Raw genomic sequence first — 20,464 nt, 5'->3', positions numbered from 1 at the left:
ATTCTAAGGGGAATAAAAGAATTTCTAACTTCTATTTTAAAGTGACATAATAGGTAAATCAGAAAAATCATTTGTATTTGGTATAAAATATTTGGTTTTTTGTTTGTTTGTTTTTATTTTTTCCTGACTTTTTGGACTTTCTAATCACAATGAATAATGAAATTGTGGAGATTTGACACAAAGGTTATAAAGGTTCATGTTTCTCAGTTTGGAATTCAGAGAAACATATTTCTGACTAAATCAAAGCTTAATAGCCTCCCATGCTTAGATTGCCTAAAAAAGGAGAGAATTAAATATTTTGCTTTCTAACATTCTAGCTTCATAGTGCTTTGTTGCAGAGTATTATTCACACAAATATAGTAGCATTATCCACACAAAATTAAACAGTTTGCTATAGATAAACTACACTTCTTATTTATTAGATTTAATATTTCATGAGATATATGGAAAATGATTTATATAGTATAGCAAATAAAAAGTTTTGATACAGAAGAAAAAATCAGAATCAATAGAGAACACAAGTTTTAGAAAATTAACAGTCATAGATAAAGGGAAACTCCTAAAATTTCAAAAAGGTTGGATGAAAAATTAAATCTTAGTGCATCTTATTAAGCATTTATGCCCTTATCTTCTATTCCTTCCCTCCTTCCTTACTAATACCTTTATTATTACTGCTGTTCCACACTGAAATTTAAACCTAATGATCACCTGGTTTGAGATGCCAGGATTTTTAAATAATTACTTTGTAAGTAAGTTCTATAACTATGCAAAAGTTAAAAGGCTTGAGAAATTTGATCCCAAAGTAAAACAAATCATTTCTACACAGAAGAAAGAAATGCCAATCCAAATCTAAATCAAAATATCATTATAAACAAAATACCCAATAAAGAATAGTCTTTCTATTTGCTTCCTACTTCTTCCTATTTCATCCAGGCTAGAATTGCAACAGTCATTTCTAGAGTAGATTGAGTTGTTCATTTGCATGGAAGCTAGGACCTAATCCATTTCTAAACTAGGTCCATTGATCTTCTCAGGGGAAGAAGGAAAGGAGCAGAGGTAAGGTGTGAGGTTTTTATCCAAGAGCTCATCATTAGATAAGGATTTAGCACAAAACACCTACTAGGCTTTATTTAGCTACACTTCAAGCTCAGAATCCCGAACTCAAGCAATTCAACAGTCTCAGGTTACTCAGTAGGCAAAGATCATAAGCCTTTACTACCATGCCCATAAAATGATCTTCTGACTAAGACAATGCCAACACATTAAAAAATAGCTAACATTCTTACCATGTCCTGTTTTGTACAAATTAGCTGGGCTGCTTGTGAGTTGCTCTGATGGACTGATCTGAGAATAATGAGGAGTTTTTACTGAAAGAGAAAAAAATAACAAATTACTTTTATAACTCTGCTTATCAAAAATGGAAAAAGCAATGAATCCAAAGTGATTACTGATAGAGATTTTCTTACCATAGGATGTCTCTGATGATAAGGGAAAAGCTGGAGTAGGAGCGACAGATTCATTTCCATTTTTGGTTGTTGAAAATATTCCACCATCAATCACATCAAGTTCTTGAGGATAATTGGTTATCATTGTCTGCAAAAGCATATACATAGCAGAAAAAATAAAATGGGTTTAAGGGACAGAGAACGTTAGCTTCTTCACTTCAATATAGACCACAAGGACTATAATTCAATTCTAGATTCATGACGCTAGAAGTTAATTAACTTAATTGGATTTCATATTATTTTTTCACTAGCTGAAAATCAGAACTCTCTACATATATATGTATATATGAAGTATGCATATGTATACACATGTGTGTGTGTATATATATATATATTCATTACCTTAAGAAGACGGGAAGATTAATTATGCTTCTGATTTCAGTTATAGCTATTTTCTCAGAGGAACAACTAGAATTGAAATGAGAAACATAATTTTCTTTCCACATTGTAAATGGAAAGAATAGATAAAAATGCAATTATTAAGTTCTTACTATATACAGGGAAATATACAAATTGCCATGGAGAGAAATACAAGTAAGCAGTTCACTTTCTATTGCCCATAAAACTTGCATTCAATAGGAATAGAAAACATCTAGAGAGCTAGGAAAGGAAGAGACATCTTAGTTTGGAGCTTTCTAGAAAATACTATGAATGATTAATAAATGAATGAAAAACCATTCATTAAGTTCTTAAAGTTACCTAGCATTGTGCTAAGAGCTAAGGATAAAAATACAAAAGCAAAGATAGTTTCTGCCCCCATTTTTAACTTCCATTCTAAGTAAAGAAGGAAGCAATAAACAAAAAGAGTGATAGCCAGGGAGGAGTATTTTGTGCAGGAGGACAGGAAGAATATAGAGTGGGGCTTTAAGGGGAATAGAGTGACCAAAGCCTCTATGGAAAAGATAGCAAAGTTGATTTGATCATGATTCCTGATTCTAGAAGTGAAGGGGGGAAGAAGAAGAAACAAAGAAACAAAGTTGGATGAGTATGGAACAGAACTCCTGAGAACAGAAAATTAATTTGATGAACTCTCATCTTCTACAAAAGTCTTCTCTTTCCTGGCTGTTGGATTATGGCTCAAATCCAGTTTGAGTAGTTTAGGGTATTAGGAATAGGAAATAGTGATTGAGAGAAAGAGGAAAAAACATATTAGTTTAGTATAAAGAAATTATCATAATTAGAAGAGTATAAGCCCAATTCTTTATAATAGCAGTTAAATTGTTTCTGAAGGAAGTATAATAAGAGATTTAGATAAACATAACTTCCAAGCATAGTAAAATCACTTTTCAGTCTCATGACCTGGATAACAGGTATGATGGTAGCATATGAGTTTTGCATTTCACAAAAGAAAGTTCTGTATATTGGACTGATTTTTAAACTGCTTAAGGTGTTATATATAGGAGATGCAAAATGTCATGACTGTGTCCCATTAACTATATAAGAGTGCAGTGATTAGAGCACCTGGCCTGTAGTCAAGAAAAATTGAGCTTAAGTTCTTTCTCAGAAATGACTAGTTCTGTGACTTTGAGCAAATTACTTAACTTTAAATTTATTTATCTATAAAGTGGCGATGACAATAGCACTTCCAAGGGTTGTTGTGAGGATCAAATAGCAAAGTACCTGACTTGTAGTAGGTGCTATATAAATGCTTATTCCTCTTCTCTTTCCTTGCCAATACATAAATATTCTCCCATTCCCCAAGTTAGAGACTGTGAGAGAGCTATGAGGTAAGCTGGATGAATGAGAAGTCACATCTAAATGCAAATTTTCTATCATCTCAATAAATAGTAAGAAATGTGCCAAATAAATTTAGTAACAACAAAAAGAGATAAAAATAATTTATTGCAAGATAATCCTCACAGAAAAGTCAGTAAGGAGTCTTTACTTCTGAACAACAGAAAGATTTGCCAATATAATGAACAAATACTATGGCACAAAGAAAGGCAATAAAAAAGACGTATAAGAAATACACATAAAAAAAGAGTAACAAGAAGATACCTGAAAAAATTATAATGGAACAACCACAATCAGCTCCAGTAAGTATTAGAAGATCAATAAAACAAAAAACCCTCAGTGAACAAATCAAGAAATAATGCCATAAATTACTTCTTTCAAAATAACTGAAAATGTTATAGAAAGAATAAGTTTTAAAAAATAGAGAATTTCTATAAAATGGTAGATTTCTCAGAAACAGAAACAAGCACATTATAGAGTTCAAAACTGAAGATATGGGCACAACTAGATGATAAATACTGGCCCTGAAGCCAGGAAGCCCTAAGTTCAGTTTTAACCTCAAATACTTTAACATTTCCTAGTCGTTTGACCCTAGGCAAGGCACTTAAACCCAACAGAAAGAAAAAATGAAGAAAAGCAGAACCGCTGCAGGCAAGCCGGAAGGGAGGGAAGGAGAGAGGGAGGGAGAAAATGAGGAGGGAGAGAGGAAGGAAGGGAGGAAGGAAAGGAGGGAAGGAAGGAAGAAAGAAGAAAGAAAGGGAGGGAGGAAGGAAGGATACTAGAAATTATTATTCTCCATGTAGTCAAAAGTCAATTTGTACTTTCAAAAGGGACATATACCTTGGGTGGGAATGAAATCATTTTAACTCTTGAAATCTAGGTATGCATGAGAATGAAGCTGAACTGGATTGGTGTTTGTAAAATACTTTGAAATCTTTTGAGGGAAGGTGTAATAAAAATACCAAGTTATATCTACCTCTTTGGTTTCCCCTGAAGTAATGAAAGATCCCAGAGTTGAAACTGGATCCATATTAGTTGATTTTACCCATCCACATCCACCAAATGATGACTGCCCAGGACTGTCATTGTCATACTGGCCAAGACTTAATTTTCTTATTCTCCCTCCAGATGGATCATCTCCTACAGAACATGGGAGAGAACATGAGTACAAAATAAATGTGTCATTTTAGTAAAATTTTTACTTGAGTATTTACCCCTAAAATCCCCTAGTTAAAAAAAAAAAATTGTTTGAAATTGACTTTCATTTCTTTGAAAAATTAGTTGTACAAAAATATAGCATACATACTGAATGAATTTTATAAAGTAATTTAGTCTAATGGCTTCCTTGGGATCATAGCTCCATCATCTTTGGAAATGAATAATATAAATACCCAAATTAGCTATAAAGAACATATGAAGAAAGATGCTATCTGCATCCAAAGAAAGAATGGGCAAATATACGTATGTAAAGAATAATTTTATAATAATTTATTATTGAAAATAAATAATATATATTAAATCATAATAATTTACATGTAGAATAATTCATATGTGTGTGTGCACAAACACACTTATTTGTGTCTCATAGATCCCTAGAGTATGGATGAAGAGAAGGAAGCAAAAAGGGGGGAAGTAATTTACATTATAACTTTATTATAGATTTAAACAAAATAACAATTTGTACATAACAGATTTGCAGTTTCATGTGCAATCCTTTTTATTATACTGTGTTATGGAAGGGCTTATTTTATTCCATTAAACAAATAAAAATTTTAGTTTTTTAAGAAAATAAATGAATGAGTATATTTGTGTACAAGTAGGTCTGTTTGTTTTGTGGAAGGAAAATAAGCGAGTACCAATTGAAATATTTACTGAACATTTTATTTGCATATTTCATCTTGCTAGAATTCTCATATAAAATTATCATGCCTCTGTCAAAAAGTTTACTGAGGAAATGCTCTACATATAGCATCCTGCTATGCCCCACACTCAGACTAGAATTCTTAGAAATCATAAAGGTTATTTTTAGAGAAAAAGTCAGTAACAGAGTTGGCACAATAGATTAAGCACTGAACCCAGAATCAAGAAGACCTGAATTCAAATCTGACTGTGTTATCTTAGGTGAACCATCTGTCTGTTGAGTGAGTCATTAACTGTCTGCTTTGGTTTCCTCATTTACAAAAGGCGAATGATAATAGTACTTACCTTAAAGAGTTGTGAGGATACAATGAGATAATATTTGTAAAGTGTTTTGTAAACCCCTAAAAGGCTATAAAAATGCTAGCTATTAGCTATGTAATAATAAAGTAATAAAGAAAATGACTCATTTGTAAAGTACTCGTGGCTTATAAAGACAATGTTCTCCATGACAGATGTGGAAAGCTAAGTAACAGGCTCAGAGACTCCCCACTGGAAGGAAAGTCATTATCATATTAAAAATAAACAAACAAAAAATAAAAAATCTTTTTTTTTTTTTTTAAATAAAGAAAATGATGCTAAATGAGGCTATAACATATCACACAAGAAGAAAGAGCACAACTAAGACTCAAACCCAGATCCTATTACTCTGGATTGCCATTGGAGCACACTAGTAGTTACTAGAATATCTAATTTACAAATAAGGAAGCTGAGACTTAGGGGGTGATCAATGACTTGATTACAGCTACCTAGTAAGAAACTACAGAGGTGGCCAGTTGAATTGAGGGCTCCTCTGACCAAAAGCCAGTTCTTCTTTGACTAAAGCATATTGTATCTCAAGACTGTCTTTTTTTCAGGCTTATGACTTACTATAGTTGTTATATTCTATTAAAATAATATCTGCTTAAGTTTATTTACTGAAATAATAAAAAAAATTACATTTTGTCTAAATATCACAACTGTTGAAGCTTAAAATAAGACCATACTTGGAAATAATTCAAATAAAATGGAGTCTAATGCACAAAAACTAGATTTTATCTCCTATTTTATACTTTCATCAATTCTTGGGGTGTCTTCAACAAGGTAAACTTACAAAATGGCTAAATATCTGGGCAATAAGAGAAGTACTAGCTAAGTGGAAGATGGTCATCTCAGAACACAGGGTGGAAGGCAGAAGTTTACATTCTAAAGTTAAGATAACATGAACACAAATAAAGCAGAAAAAGATTTCTTTAAATAGAAAGGGGTGGGAATGAGGGTGGGGAGGAACAATAGAATTCTTCCCAGAGGTTTTCCTGTGTTGTTTTTCTGTTTATTTGTTGGAAAAATGCATAGCACTGTATCTTTGGGTCCTTCTGGAAGTGAGGGACTAGACAGGAGAAGTGAGAGGAAATAAGGCAGAGAAAGAAGACAACAAGAGCAAGAACCACATGAAATTATTGAAGGAAATGTATACAGGCTAATCAGACAACAAACAAATCCAAAAATCTATATGTCGTTGAAGGCATTAGGCAAGGTGGAAAAAGCCTAGAAAGAAAAAGGAACTATATATTACAAAAATAATTGCAGCAGCACTTTTGTTGTTGTTGTTGTTGTTGTTGTTGTTGTGGCAATAAAGTAATATGGAAACAAAGGGGTCCCTATAGATTGTGGGAAAACAAATTATAACATATGAATGTCATGTAATATTATTATGCCACAAAGAAACTTGTTATGATCTGTGTGAATTGATATATCATGGAGTAAACTGAACCATTAATATAATGATTATATCACTGAAAAGTGCAATATCTTTGAAAAATTTAAGAACTTTGATTAGTACAATGATTAACCAATCACATGACTCCAGAAGATGGATTGTGAATGATGCTTCTCATATCATGGTATAAAAATGAAATACGAATTTTCAGGTATGATGAATATGTAGATTTGCTTTGCTTGACTATACTTTAGGAGGAAGGTCTTTTTTGGGGGGGAAGGGGAGAGGAGAAGGAGTTAGGAGTAATTGGGAGTGATGTCAAAAAGAAAGATTGCCTGTGAAATTTCAAAAAAATACACAGGAAAAAGCAAAAAAAAAGTCTAGATAAACGAGCAGTATTGTTGCTACCATCTAATATTTACTATGCGCATTAAAAAAAAAATTCTTAGCATCCTTAAAAAGAATGCTTAATATTTTTACTCTTTCTGTTGTTGTTTGCTTGCATTTTGTTTTCTTTCTCAGTTTAGTATAGTATTTAGTACATATTAAGTACATAATAAATGGGCTTTCATTTGTTCAAATATTCATTCATTCATCCCACTTCCTCTAATGCCCAAAAGTGTTCTCTGAGAAGGTATCCTTAATTTCATAAGGATTACAACAGTATTTTTGCAGTAACAAATACCTGGAAACAAAGTGGGTGCTCATCAAATAAGAAAAGTTTACCAAAGTGTACCATATCAATGTAATAGCCAATTACTGTGCAATAAAAAATGAGAAATATGAAGAATTTATAGAAACTTAGGGAAATGAGTATGAATTGATGTATCAACTCAAGCAGAATCAGACAAATTTACAGTAAGCAAATGAAAGAACACTTAAGTCAGATAGTTTTGAATTGATTGTAAAAATTTTGGCCCCAAAGAATAGATGATGAAATATTATTTTGCTCCTTGAGATTGACAAGTGATTGATAAAAAGTCAGAATGTTCAATACATTATTAGATGGAGCTATTTTATTAACTATTTTAATAGGAAAATATATTGGGAAATGATGTTGAAATATAGTCAAGAATTCATTTTCAAAGGATGTGGCATTTTCTCCTAAATAATTATCCTTAGAGTAGTAATTGCTTTCACTGGTAACTATTTACTTCAGGATTCATTCAGTTGATCAATACATAAATTCTTTGACTAGTGGCTTTGTTTTTATTAATTCCCAATTCTAACCTTATTTGATCATCATAGTCATTGATGAAAACTATTACGGAATTCTGACTCAAGAACATTGTCGATATACTAGGTTCCAGCACTGATGAACCTTCATCAATCTAGTCAAAGATGTGAACAGTCAATAAAAGTCTAGATAACATTTCTTACTGATGGACATGTAGCAATGTCTAGCTGCAATGCATCTAGATTGTGATTTTTATTTGTTTTATAACCATGAAGCTTGGAATTCTGTCATCCAAATTTTGCTTATTCAACTTGTCATCTTTTAAGTACAGAAGGTATTGAATATATTTAGTATATGATGTGTCAGCTTTTTTTTTCCCCCCCCCCGAATCTAGGAATGGGAGGAGGAAATGCACTGATAAAGAATAAGAATGATTGGATTTCCTAAGAATTAAAAATCTAAAATGAACATATTGTGAATTACTATGAATGAGCAGTTCTTAAGGATTTTCCTTCCTTATATTCATTTCCACTGCTGTCTATTCTCTAGTCTCATACACACACACACACACACACACACACACACGCGCGCGCGCGTCCACAGATCCTAATGGCCTCCTAGTTACATGTTTACCTTTCAAAGAAATATTTTGCAAACTATTGGGATATTTTCTCTATTTCTCCTAACAATTCCTATTATTAGTTTTCTTTCTCTAGAATAAACATAAGAACATTCTACTTTTAATGCCAAACCCAGTTGTGAGTGGTTATCTCCCATCCACAGATCTGATTATGTTCCAGAAAGAAAAATTGTGATTAGAAATAATACATGCTCGCATTTGTAGCTTTCTCTTTTTTCCCTAGACAGATAAATAAATACACATATATATTATATATGAGAAATATATTTTCATTAGATTATATAAGGTCTCCCAAATTTCAATCTACACACATCTTTTTCATCAGTTTCTGTCTCTTCCTGTCTGTCTGTCACACACATATTATCAGATACTACTAAGGTTATATAATATATTGCATTCTCTTCATTCCTCAGTACATATCTGCACATGTCTGTTACATGTATACACAATTTATTGGCAACTACCTAATCTAATCCATTTGTTATAGAGATGAGGAAACTGATTCTCAAGGAGATTCAATTCCTTGTTCAAAGTCATCGAGCTAGGAGGAACATCTTGATGTCCATACGTGATCCAGGATCCAATTTTTATGATATATTTGATTTGTTTATCCACCCTCTGTTTTAAAGTCTTCAGTGAGGGGAAATTTAGGGTCAAATGGTGTCAATATCAAATAAATACCAAATAGAACCAAAACTCTATGGGCCATATATTGACTGAGAAAACCACAAATACACCCCCACACACATTAAACATTAGGCATCTCCATTGTCTATAGATTGGAATTTTTTCCTTCTTCATAAGTTCCATATTACCCTCTGCTTTTCTTAAGCATTTGTGATTATTTTATACAGCAGTAACGTTTTATTATATATAATGAATATTGTATAATGTAGGTATACATGTATAAAATATAATGTATAATATATAATGAATATATAATGAATACATATATAATGTGTATAATCATATAATGTATAATTTTAGTTTCCATTACTAGACCAGAAATTCTTGGGAATGGGGAGGAATGTGCAAGGAGTCTGACTTTTTTCCTCTTCTATCTTCCAGATCCTTGGATAAAGTCAACACTGGATGAATGCTTGTTGTATACCTATCTAAAATAGTCTGACCATCACAGTTAAAATTCTTTATTTTGTTGGTAAAAGACTAAGTTCAAAGAACATTAGAACTCTGTTTTGCAATACCACAAACTTTATCATGTGAGATTCTATATGATAGCAAGAGGTTGACCTCTGAGAGAGATGACCCTTAAAGTGAATAGATTGACACATGGCTTAAGGGAATACTAAACAAGGACTTTGGAATAACAAATACCTGTCACATTCAAGTAGTTAGGATTAAAAGATCTTGGGACTCAGAAATACTTGCAGGAAAGGCATGAATACCCAAAAAAAGAGAAAGGAAGGAAGGAAGGGAGAGAGGGAGAGAGAGAAAGAGAAGGAAGGAAGGAAACAAGGAAAGAAGAAAGGAAGGAAGGAAGGGAGGGAGGAAAGAAGGGAGGGAGAGTGGCAAGGAGGGAGGGAGAGAAAGAAGAAGGGAGGAAGGGAGAGAGTTGAGAGGGGGAGGGGGGAAGGAAGGAAAACAGATTTTTCCCCAGTGAAAACGTCTTTATATTAAAAATAAAACTTATAGATATTTCCTAAAGATGATATTATCTTTAAGCATAAAATAATTATTCTTATTTATCTTATAAGTAAGTTATAATATATATTATAATGAAAAGTGGACTCAATTTATATGACTTGGTTCAAGTTTAGACTCACCCTGAACATTCTCTGATACCTTCTATGTACTATTTGACAAGTCACTTCTTTGTGACTCAGTTTTCTCATCTATAAAATGATAAGGGGTTAGAATTAATGATAAATAAGGCTTCCCTCTTGAATATAACATTCTATGGATATATATCTATGGATGTTATTTTATTTTGTTTTATCTCTTAAAAGTTCTAGATACATGAAAACCTGACTATTGGCAAAATAGAATAGAAAGGGAGCTCATATAGAAAGATGGGCCCAAGGCTTTATTATAATAATAATAATAATAATAATAATACAATTTTTTTTTATTAAATCACACAGTAAGCTTCAGGAAATTAAATTAAACTCCTTTATATTCTAAACATTAAAAAAAAAAAAAAAACTTTAAGTGACAATTCATTTTAATTTCTTGATTAAATTACCAAACCCTTAAAACTGGAACAAAGGAGAAAATGTCACGTAGTTTCATACAGTGGTAAAAAATGTTTGGAAAGGGCTGCTCAGATTGCTATGAAAATAGTGGAAAAGCTATAAAGGACTTGGACCCTGGGAGGTAAGGTAACAAAGTAACTCTTTGTAGTCTCCTAAAAGTACCTGTAGGTGGCTCCAAGTGGACAAACAATAAAATAAATTAGCCCATTAGCAATGCCTAGCTTCCCTGGTCTAAGGCAAATTCTAATTCAAGAGTGTGATGAAAGTAAAAAACAAACAAACCAAGCAACTTTCAATTTCTTAGTTTCAATTGTATCAAAAATCTATTGTGAGTAACATCTTAGCAACTTTTATTGAATATACCACTTACCAAGTATATGTGCTAATCATTCAGGATGCCAGCTAATTCCAGAATGATTTCATCTGGCTTTGAATTGCAGTTCAAGGGTTTGGAAAGCAATTTACATTCAAAATTACATTTTATTTAAAGTAGCATGTTGCATTCTCGGAGGACAAACTCAGTGTGGCTAAGGGGTGAGAAGAGGGCCAAGAATGTGCTGGATGATTGGAAGATATAAATGAAAACTTATTGGGCTATTATATACAGGTAATTTCCACATTAAGAACATCGGAAAAGGGATAATGACTAATGGTGGTACTTCTTTTGTCAGTAAGATCACATCTAAAGTAATACAACAAATTGCACTATCAATATTAAAAATACCAGCTTCACTTGCAGTGAAACTTGTATGTACAAGGAAGAATGAGTAATGTAGGTTTCTTGGTGGTGCAATGGATAGCATTGGACCTAGTATAAATAGCCAGAATTCAAATCCAGCCTGACACTTAAGTATAACTGTGTCACTTAACCTGTCCACCTCAGTCTCCTAATTTATAAAATAGGGATAATATAGCTTTGTTGTGAGGATAAAATGAATTAATATTTGTAAAGTGTTTTGCAAATTTTAAAAATGCTTTATAAATGCTAGATATTATGCTAGTTATGCATTTGAAAGAATACTAGACACCCAAGTCAAGCTCAAGTTCAAATCTCCTGAAAGCGTCCACATTCTATCTTTTTGATCTTGGATAAATTATTTATCTTAACCACTATGGGCCTCAGAAGTTTCCTCCTGCAAAATAAGTCCAATTATTAATTTCTAAGATTCATTCTAGTTTTAAATATTGTAAAAATTATTTAAAATAATCTTTATTTTTCCTTACACTTTAAAATTAGAATTAATGTTCTAGTTAAGTGGTTCAGAAAACTCCCTCATCACATTTCTTCCCAACTGAAACAACAAATATATAATCATTTACAACTGTTTCATAGTTGGCTTGAAGTCTATTGGATTTGGTAATAAATCCATCCATCTTGAAAGACAATGGAAAAGAGGGAAAGAATAGTAATGCTTTTCCAAATTCTAAATTGTTTAATTCTGTTAATTTTTTACATTTGCAGTCTGGGAAATATGGTTCTAACCAACATGAGTTTATGAAAGAGACTCTTTGACACCTTACTTGGAAGCTAAACAACTCCTGCAGTACATTATTTTATAGTACTTTTGAAGCCTGATTTGAATGAAAAAAGATGAATCTTTCTTACCCCAGGCTCAGTTCTCTGTTCATTGTACTACCTAGATACCTAAGCACTTATAGATAGGACATATAGTCTGTCATCCATCAATATTCATATCAGATATAAATAATGCATGTGGACTACCAATTGGGGCTAGAATTGAACAGGATGGGGAAGCACTGATTTGAGCTATTTTCATGAGAATAAGTTATATTAACTATAAAAAAGCTAAGATTCTTAACATGAGACAAAGGTTTATCTTTTTAATGCCAACATTCTATTGGTGTTACCATATGGAAATGAGAGAGACTACAATAGTATCCAGAGAATTTTTTTTAATTTAATATAGAAAATAAGGAAAAGGTGTTCTCCAATAAAAATATTCCTTCCTTTTCCCAACATGCTTTTCCCCAAGTGGTAACAAGGGAAAGATGGGGAGGAGAGTCCTTGGACTAGCACAATCAACAATCTACTATCTTTGTAGGCACTGCTGAGCTCCCAAAAGGGAGTTGTTGGGACACAAGATAATGAAGCTCAAAGGCAGAGCTGTTGAAAGGAATGTGCTTTGCAGACTTGAATGGATTGTACAAATGAGTAGCAGCTATTTATTCCAACTCTGGCTGAAAAAGGTTTCTGAATTCCTTTATGGGACAGACCCAGGTTCCTGGTGATTTCCAGAGTGGTCTTAGGAACTACTTTGGATGACCAGGCTTTCTTCTTTCCAAAGGACTTCTGGTAAGCATCAACTGAGTTATATGTTGAAGATCTATTTGCTAATTTATGTATCTTAGCCTACAGCACTAACTGGTAGGTGACTTCTAGTTTCTCAAAAATTCTAATCTGCCCTTTAAAATGACATATGAATAATAACAATAGCCACTAAGATTTATTTATAGCATTTTAAGGTTCACACAGTATTATATGTGGGTTATCTCATTCTGTCCTCATAACCTTGTGAGGTAAGTGCTTGTATTATCCCTATTCTAAATAGGAGGAACCAGAGGCTGAAAAATGTCAAATGGCTTACCTAAGATCACATAGCTAATAAGTGTCTTAGGCAGAAAACACACACCAGTATATGTATATTGTATGTGTATATCCAAATATGTATATGTATAAACATTTATGCATGTATAAATATGTATGTGTATGTATATGGAATTCTAGCCACAACTACTTTTATTATGTGTGTGTATATATACATATGTCATCTTAAAGAGTTGACTAGATTTTTTGAGAATTAGAAGTCATCTATCATTAATGCTGTAGACTAAAAGATATCTATATCTACATATCTATTTATATCATATACATATATATTTACATACACATGTCAGAATATCTCTATAGAGATATACTAATAGAGATACATGTAAATATACACACTATACACATAGGAAATCTCAGGAAAATTGGGAGGTATGCATTATATTTAGTTCCATTGCTATGAGGAAACGATGGGTACAGAGAATGAATTCAAACATATTGAGAGCAATGAGACGAGTTTTTGTTTTTGTTTTGTTTGATTTTTTTAACCTTGAAATACGAGGTTCTATATAATGCTTTATGGAGGTAGAAATAGGAATCTCAGGGAAATGGTAAGAGGTTCTCAAGGAAAGGGCTTCCTTTCTACTTTGAAAGGATTCTCTCTTAAAAGAGATAACAGAATCTCTGAGTACTCCAGAGGCTACAGAATCCAAGTCCCAAAGGAGCCAGCTACCCTGGAATGCTAACTAGGTGTGAATGGGCCTATCAGCAGCTGATAATTCTTTAAAGACTTAAGACACTAATTAGTACCCTCACTTCCTCCTCTGCACCAAAATAATAATAACAACAACCCACAGACAAATTGGAGTGGAGGAGTCAAAAGCTACACTTTCCAGTATCTAAACTCTGCTTAAGGGAAGGTTCTTATCCATTCATCAAAGAGGGAAAGGTCATCCAAAGTAGTTCCTAACCCCAGAGTGTGTTGCACAACAGAAACACAAAATTAAGAGTCTTAAGGCACCCCAGAGGACATTCATTCCTATCCATATTCAGAAAGAAATCCCTAGAAATATACACAACAAATGGTAATTCAATTCAATGAGAAGTAGTTAAACTACAAAAAGCAGTACTTTAAGCTAGAGAATAAGATAAAATCTTGGGGAGGAAAAAAGCAACATAGACCCTACCTTCAAGGAAATTGAATCAAATTTGGAATACCTAGCAGAGTTAGAGAAAAATCCAGTAACTCTCAGAATTGCGGTGAAAGGAGTCTATTGGATTTCAGGAAGACCTGGGTATGTATACTTCCTCATTTACTTACTAGCTGTGTCACCCTGAACAAGGCACTTAAAAATTTTCTCAGTATGTCTCTGCATCTGTAAAATGTAAAATGACAACTACTTGATAGAATTATTATGGGATAAAATGAGACAATATCCAGCCGAAAAGCACTTTGTAATTGTTAAATATTATATAAATATTAATTAATTATACCACCTAAAATTATTTTTATTACCTAAAAGATGCAAAGTACTGTACTACATACAGAAGAAAAAACAAAAATAAATTAGGAATTCTGTAGTCTAAAGCCTAGCTTCTTAAACTGTGTGGGTCACAACTTCATATGGGTTCTTATAACTGAATGTGGAGATTGCAAAATTTTGATTTATTATCAGCAAATGTCTGATTTGCATACTTATTTTATTTACTTATATACTTGGATTACATAAGAATAACAAGTGGAAAGAATAAGCCCTGATCTAAAGTACCTTACTACCTAATAGGGGCCATAAGACATATTCCAAAATGTCATTAAGACAAAAATGTAAAAAATTCTGCTGCAAGTGCTACATTAGTCAGAATAAGAAGACTTGGATGAAACCTTACATGAATAGAAGATATAGAAGAAAATACTAGGATAACAGAGAAAAGATTTCTGAGAAAGAATAAGAAAATGATTGCGGGATTTGGAGGCAAAGAACCTAAAAACAAATCCCAGTACTCCTATCTATCCCCTGTGTGACCTTGAGAAAGACCTAATCATTCTGGACTTGAGGTTCCTTTGTCAAAAAAAATTGCAGTCGATGGACTAAATAGACATATAATTGCATGAATTATATATACCCCCCACTGTCCCTATAACTGCAAATAGATTTTTGGGTCACTTCTTCCACTATTCTAAGTCTTTATTCTCAGTTGTCTACTATGTCAGAGAATCACATCAGAGACTTCTTTGTGTATTCAATTTGTTTTCTACGAAGGCTCAAATTATTTTCAAAATTTCCAAAACAAATTTATTTTAGATTTCCAAGTCTATCTGATCATATGTTAATGTGTTAATTAGTGCATTCTATCTGCCAAATATCCTTGGCAATATCAAACATGGGGTTCTGGAAATAATGGTTCAGCAGCACATACATCTTGGGACAAATGGAACAAGTAAACAATAAGATGAGCCAAAAAATTGGACAGAAGGAAAAGAATGTGATGAAATGAAATAGGGAAAGTACGTGGCATTTTCAAGGGTCCTAAATATTTGTTTTCCCTCAAACAAACAAAATCCTATCTTTTTACAACCAACATTTTCCTCCAGATGCTATATGGCTATGAATCATAGAATATAATAATCTTCAAAGAATCAATATTGTGAAACATCCAAAAGATGTGGTAGGAAATAAAAGGCTGTGATTTGTAAAGTGAGAGATATATAAAAGGAAAAGCAGGTAGGACAGTGATAGCAGATGGACTGCTCAAGCAAGTACCGACATGATTCTAAGGGACCTAGAAGGTCTCTGGCATTCTAAGTGGATATCCTAAGGACACACATTTCTGTGAGGATCCTAAATGCAAGATTTTGACAGAAATAGAAGATGTACATGTGTTGCGAGTTTAGGAAGGATCCTTCTATCAACGAGATCAGAAGTTCTCTGCATTGATTCAGAAACTTATATAGTAATCAACCAAAGCCCATTTATTAAATGCCTATGATGTGACAAGCACTGGGGATCCAAAATACAAAATGAGGTTCAGCCTGCAGCTTTCCCAAGCAAATGCTCAATGGGTAGGAAACTTGTATAATTATAAATAAATAGCTTATATGTATACAGCACTTTAACATTTGTTTGCAAAGTATCATCTGATAATTGCAATCTATAACCTTATTGCTAGAATTTATATTACCCTGTCAGGTGGAAACTAAACAAAAGTATATTAACTTGTGTTTCCAAGGCACATATCTTGATATATTGAAAAGAAGCCCGGCTTGACAATAGGGACAGGGTAAAGATCATTGCAGTGGGATTGGAAGGAACAGTATCATACTAAACTCTGCAACTTACTGTTTCTGAGTCAGTCAATTTACTGCTACTCGGTTTCCTTATTTGTACCATTAAGAGGTTAAACCAAACACTATAAAGATGGGACTTTCCAGATCCTATTATTCTATTAAGATAGTTGAAGGGGAGATGTTTGGCGTTGTATTCAAGCTCAGTCACTTACTATCAGTCACTTACTGTGTAACCTCAGGTTTATCACTCTCTCCAAAACCCCAGTTCCTTTCAAAATGTGATGTAAAAATTAATTATTATAGTTTTTTATTTTCTCATATTCCCTTCAATACACATTATTCATTAAATATTTTTTTACTTTCAACATGGAGAGTGTTTGTATGCGTGTGTGTGTGTGTGTGTGTGTATACAGAGAGAGAGAGAGATACAGACAGACAGAGACAAAGAGAGAGACTGAGAGAGAGAGAGAGAGAGAGAGAGAAGGGAGGGAGGGAGGAAAGAAGGAAGGAAGGAAGGAAAAAAGGAAGGAAGGAAAGAAGGAAGGAAGGAAGGAAGGAAGGAAGGAAGGAAGGAAGGAAGGAAGGAAGGAAGGAAGGAAGGAAGGAAGGAAGGAAGGAAATAAAAAGGAGAGAAAAACAACGAGTTGAATAACAGCGCTATTTGTAAGTAAATCAAAATGCCTACCAACTTTTCAGAACTATAGGTTGAGTGTTGATATAACATGAATAAAGGTTTTGATAACAATAAGTGTGTCAAGCCCTCTAGATCTGGGAAAAAAAAAAAAACACACACACACACAAAACTATAGAGCCATCCTTATGCCATCAGCTAAACCTTAAATTTCACAAGTTCAGTCAATTCTTTTGTTACATGTGTATTATCTTTAGTAATCTTACCTTCTGCTCACTAAAAGGAAATGATCCAAGAAACTCCATTAGAACAAAGGACTATACATGCTTGAGGACAGTTGGAAAGGTCAGTGAATGCTGCTTATTGCAACAGCATAAAAAACACCCAATTGTTATTCAAGTAAAAATGCTGCAAATTAACCATTATTGTATAAGATGATGACTGGCTACCCCCCAGGATGATATCAAGTACAAAGAAAAGAAAAATATTAAGAATCATATAACTTAAATTGAATTTTTATGTCAGAGAAGGATAAAATATTGCTATTAGTGAGCAAATAGTATGATGGGAATAGAAGCTAAATTCACCCCGATTCACCTTTAGTCACTCAAAAATTTTTAGCAAAGTATGTTCTTTTAAAGGCTTTCTTGTCAATGCTTTGCTTTTTCTGGACACAAGTTAATAGAAAGAACATAAGACAAAAAGCTCTTCTTGGGCTTTTTTTGGGGGGGACCTCAAACAATATTCCATAATTTAAAATTTTGCCATAACCTCAAGAGCATGTGTTTTTTAACTAGGTAATGAACAAGCCATTGAATCTCAGAATTGGAAAGTACCCCAGAACGCCAACAACAATGTGAGGAATACTTCTTTCATACAATATTCTAAACAAGAGGCAGTTCAGTATCTCAAGGGATAGAGACGTCTCTGCTAGATGAAGCAAACCATCTGTTTTGTGATTCAATATGTGATAAGTAACTTCACTAAACCATTGCTATTGGATAAATGACCTCTCTTACCATCTTGCTACTGCACTTAACTTTCCCAAGGCTTCCAAGGACATGAATGTGTTATAAAAATAAAAGACCTGGATTAAAAAGTAAAATGTCTTTTTCAAAAGAAATTATGAATGAAAGAACAAAATCAACCCTTCTAGGGTCATAAAAATAAGAGTTGATATTTGTGTAGGATGCTAAATTTTACAAAGCATTTATATGCCTTGTCTCATTTAATACACAAAGCAATGCCATAAAGTTCTATGGATTATTAATCCCATGTGACAAACAGAGAAAACGTAAGAAGCTAGGTGATTTGAAGTGATTTGCCAGAGACAGAAATCAAACAGACCTCTCCTGATTCTGTCTAGTATTCTTTACATAACATCAAACTTTCTCATCTTACCTTATTCATATGTCAGATGATAGCTCTTAGCCATAAATGAAACTCAGTCATTATCTAAAAAAGGTCTAAAATTTAGAAAAATAGACAACAATTCACAGGATCAGAGCTAGGGGGACTTTAAAAAGATTATCCAACAGAATGCTTTCCTTTTACATAAGACAAAACTAAATCAATACAAAGACATAAAATGACTTGCCTAACCTCACATAGTTAATAAGAGAGAGGACTAGAAGCCAGGAATTCTTGCCTCAAAGTCCAATTGTTCCATCTATTAAATCTTGCTACTTCTCAGCAATTAGAAATCCTGAGCAAAATGTATTAACAGGTATTTTTAAAACTTAGCTTTATTTTCCTTCATTTGGAGAGAACTGACCTAGGGAAATGTTATAATATTCCATACTTTATAAGCTAACAATTATGACAACAATGACTATTATTGCTGCTGCTGCTACTACTACTACTACTACTACTAATACTAATACTAATACTACTACAACTGCTAGTAATAATAATAATATAACCTAACCTTTGTAGATTGCTTTAAGGCTTATAAACTGCTTTTCCCATGTTATCTTATTTTATCCACACAACCACCCTCGAAGGTAGACGCTATTATTTTATAGATGAGTAACCTGAGGCTGAGAAAGATCAAATTAATTTCTGAGGATCACAGGATCAATATCTGACACATGATTTAAAATCAAGTTTTCCTGATCTCATATCCCATGTTCTATCTTCTACAAATATTGAACATTATACATTATGATCAAAAATTGGAAAAATTCTTCCTACTTACCTCCTAGCATTTTACAAAAATTGTAAAGCACTATGTAATTGTGAAATACCACAAAAATTTTAATATACTGAGGAATTTGCCTCAGTTTTCTCATTTCTAAAATGAGCTGGAGAAGGCAAACCATTCCAATATCTTTGTCAAGGAAACCTCAAAATGCTCTCACAAAGAATTGGACATAACTCTAAATGATTAAAATATTATTGTTATTAAAATTATTACTCTCTCCTTTCAAGGTGACAGTTTATTTTTTTCTGCCTCCAAATTCAACAATCTTTCCACTTTACCATCTATCATGCTCCCTTAAATATCTATAGTCAGAATAAAACTAAGATTCAAAACCATTTCCAAGTTGCAGGAAGAGTGGTAATCCAGAGCCAAAAAATGCTAATAAATAGACAAACATGTATTAACTAAACTTCCACTCAAGAGTAAAGTACATTTTTAAAAATATAGTATTTTTAATGAACTCATTTTGGCCTTTGACACAAAAATGTCCATCTCAGTTATCTCAGGTGGAAGTAACTGAAGCTTCTAGAAAAATTTTACAACAGAGTGGGAAGTTCTGGCACCTAAGCTGTAAAAGGCTTAAATATGGGTCCATCTACTTATTCTAGGACCAATTCAAAGTCAAAGAAGCTCTTCTGCAGAGGGTAGGCCATCATCTAATGAATATTTTTGGCCAGAGCAATTAAAAAAGATCATAATGAAGGTATGAAAAAGCTGGATCTGTTTAGTTGGAGATAATACAATAAAAAAAAAAAATCACTGATCCTTGAGGTACTATTGTAAGAGATTTAAACTTAATCCATATAATTTATAGCTGGCTTCAATAAATATGAAGAATTTCAATGATTTATAAATAACACAAATGCTACTAAAAATGGAGTTTTGTAGGCATT

The 20,464-nt window shown here is 32.9% G+C and overlaps 1 protein-coding gene across 2 annotated transcripts in view; it reads right to left on the bottom strand.

Annotated features, from left to right (window-relative positions):
• Positions 1-20,464, bottom strand: part of TNS3 (tensin 3) — a 377,368-nt gene that overhangs the window by 83,960 nt on the left and 272,944 nt on the right. For both annotated transcript variants that reach the window (XM_051984497.1, XM_051984488.1), the window contains exons 19-21: positions 4,216-4,379; positions 1,467-1,593; positions 1,287-1,367 (exon numbers count right to left, since the gene is read on the bottom strand). In XM_051984497.1, coding sequence (XP_051840457.1) covers positions 1,287-1,367; positions 1,467-1,593; positions 4,216-4,379 — 372 coding nt within the window. The remainder of the gene's footprint in view (positions 1-1,286; positions 1,368-1,466; positions 1,594-4,215; positions 4,380-20,464) is intronic.

Source organism: Antechinus flavipes, chromosome 1 (assembly GCF_016432865.1).
Source record: "Antechinus flavipes isolate AdamAnt ecotype Samford, QLD, Australia chromosome 1, AdamAnt_v2, whole genome shotgun sequence".
Classification (NCBI taxonomy): domain Eukaryota; kingdom Metazoa; phylum Chordata; class Mammalia; order Dasyuromorphia; family Dasyuridae; genus Antechinus; species Antechinus flavipes.
This window is presented reverse-complemented; position numbering and strand designations above follow the sequence as displayed.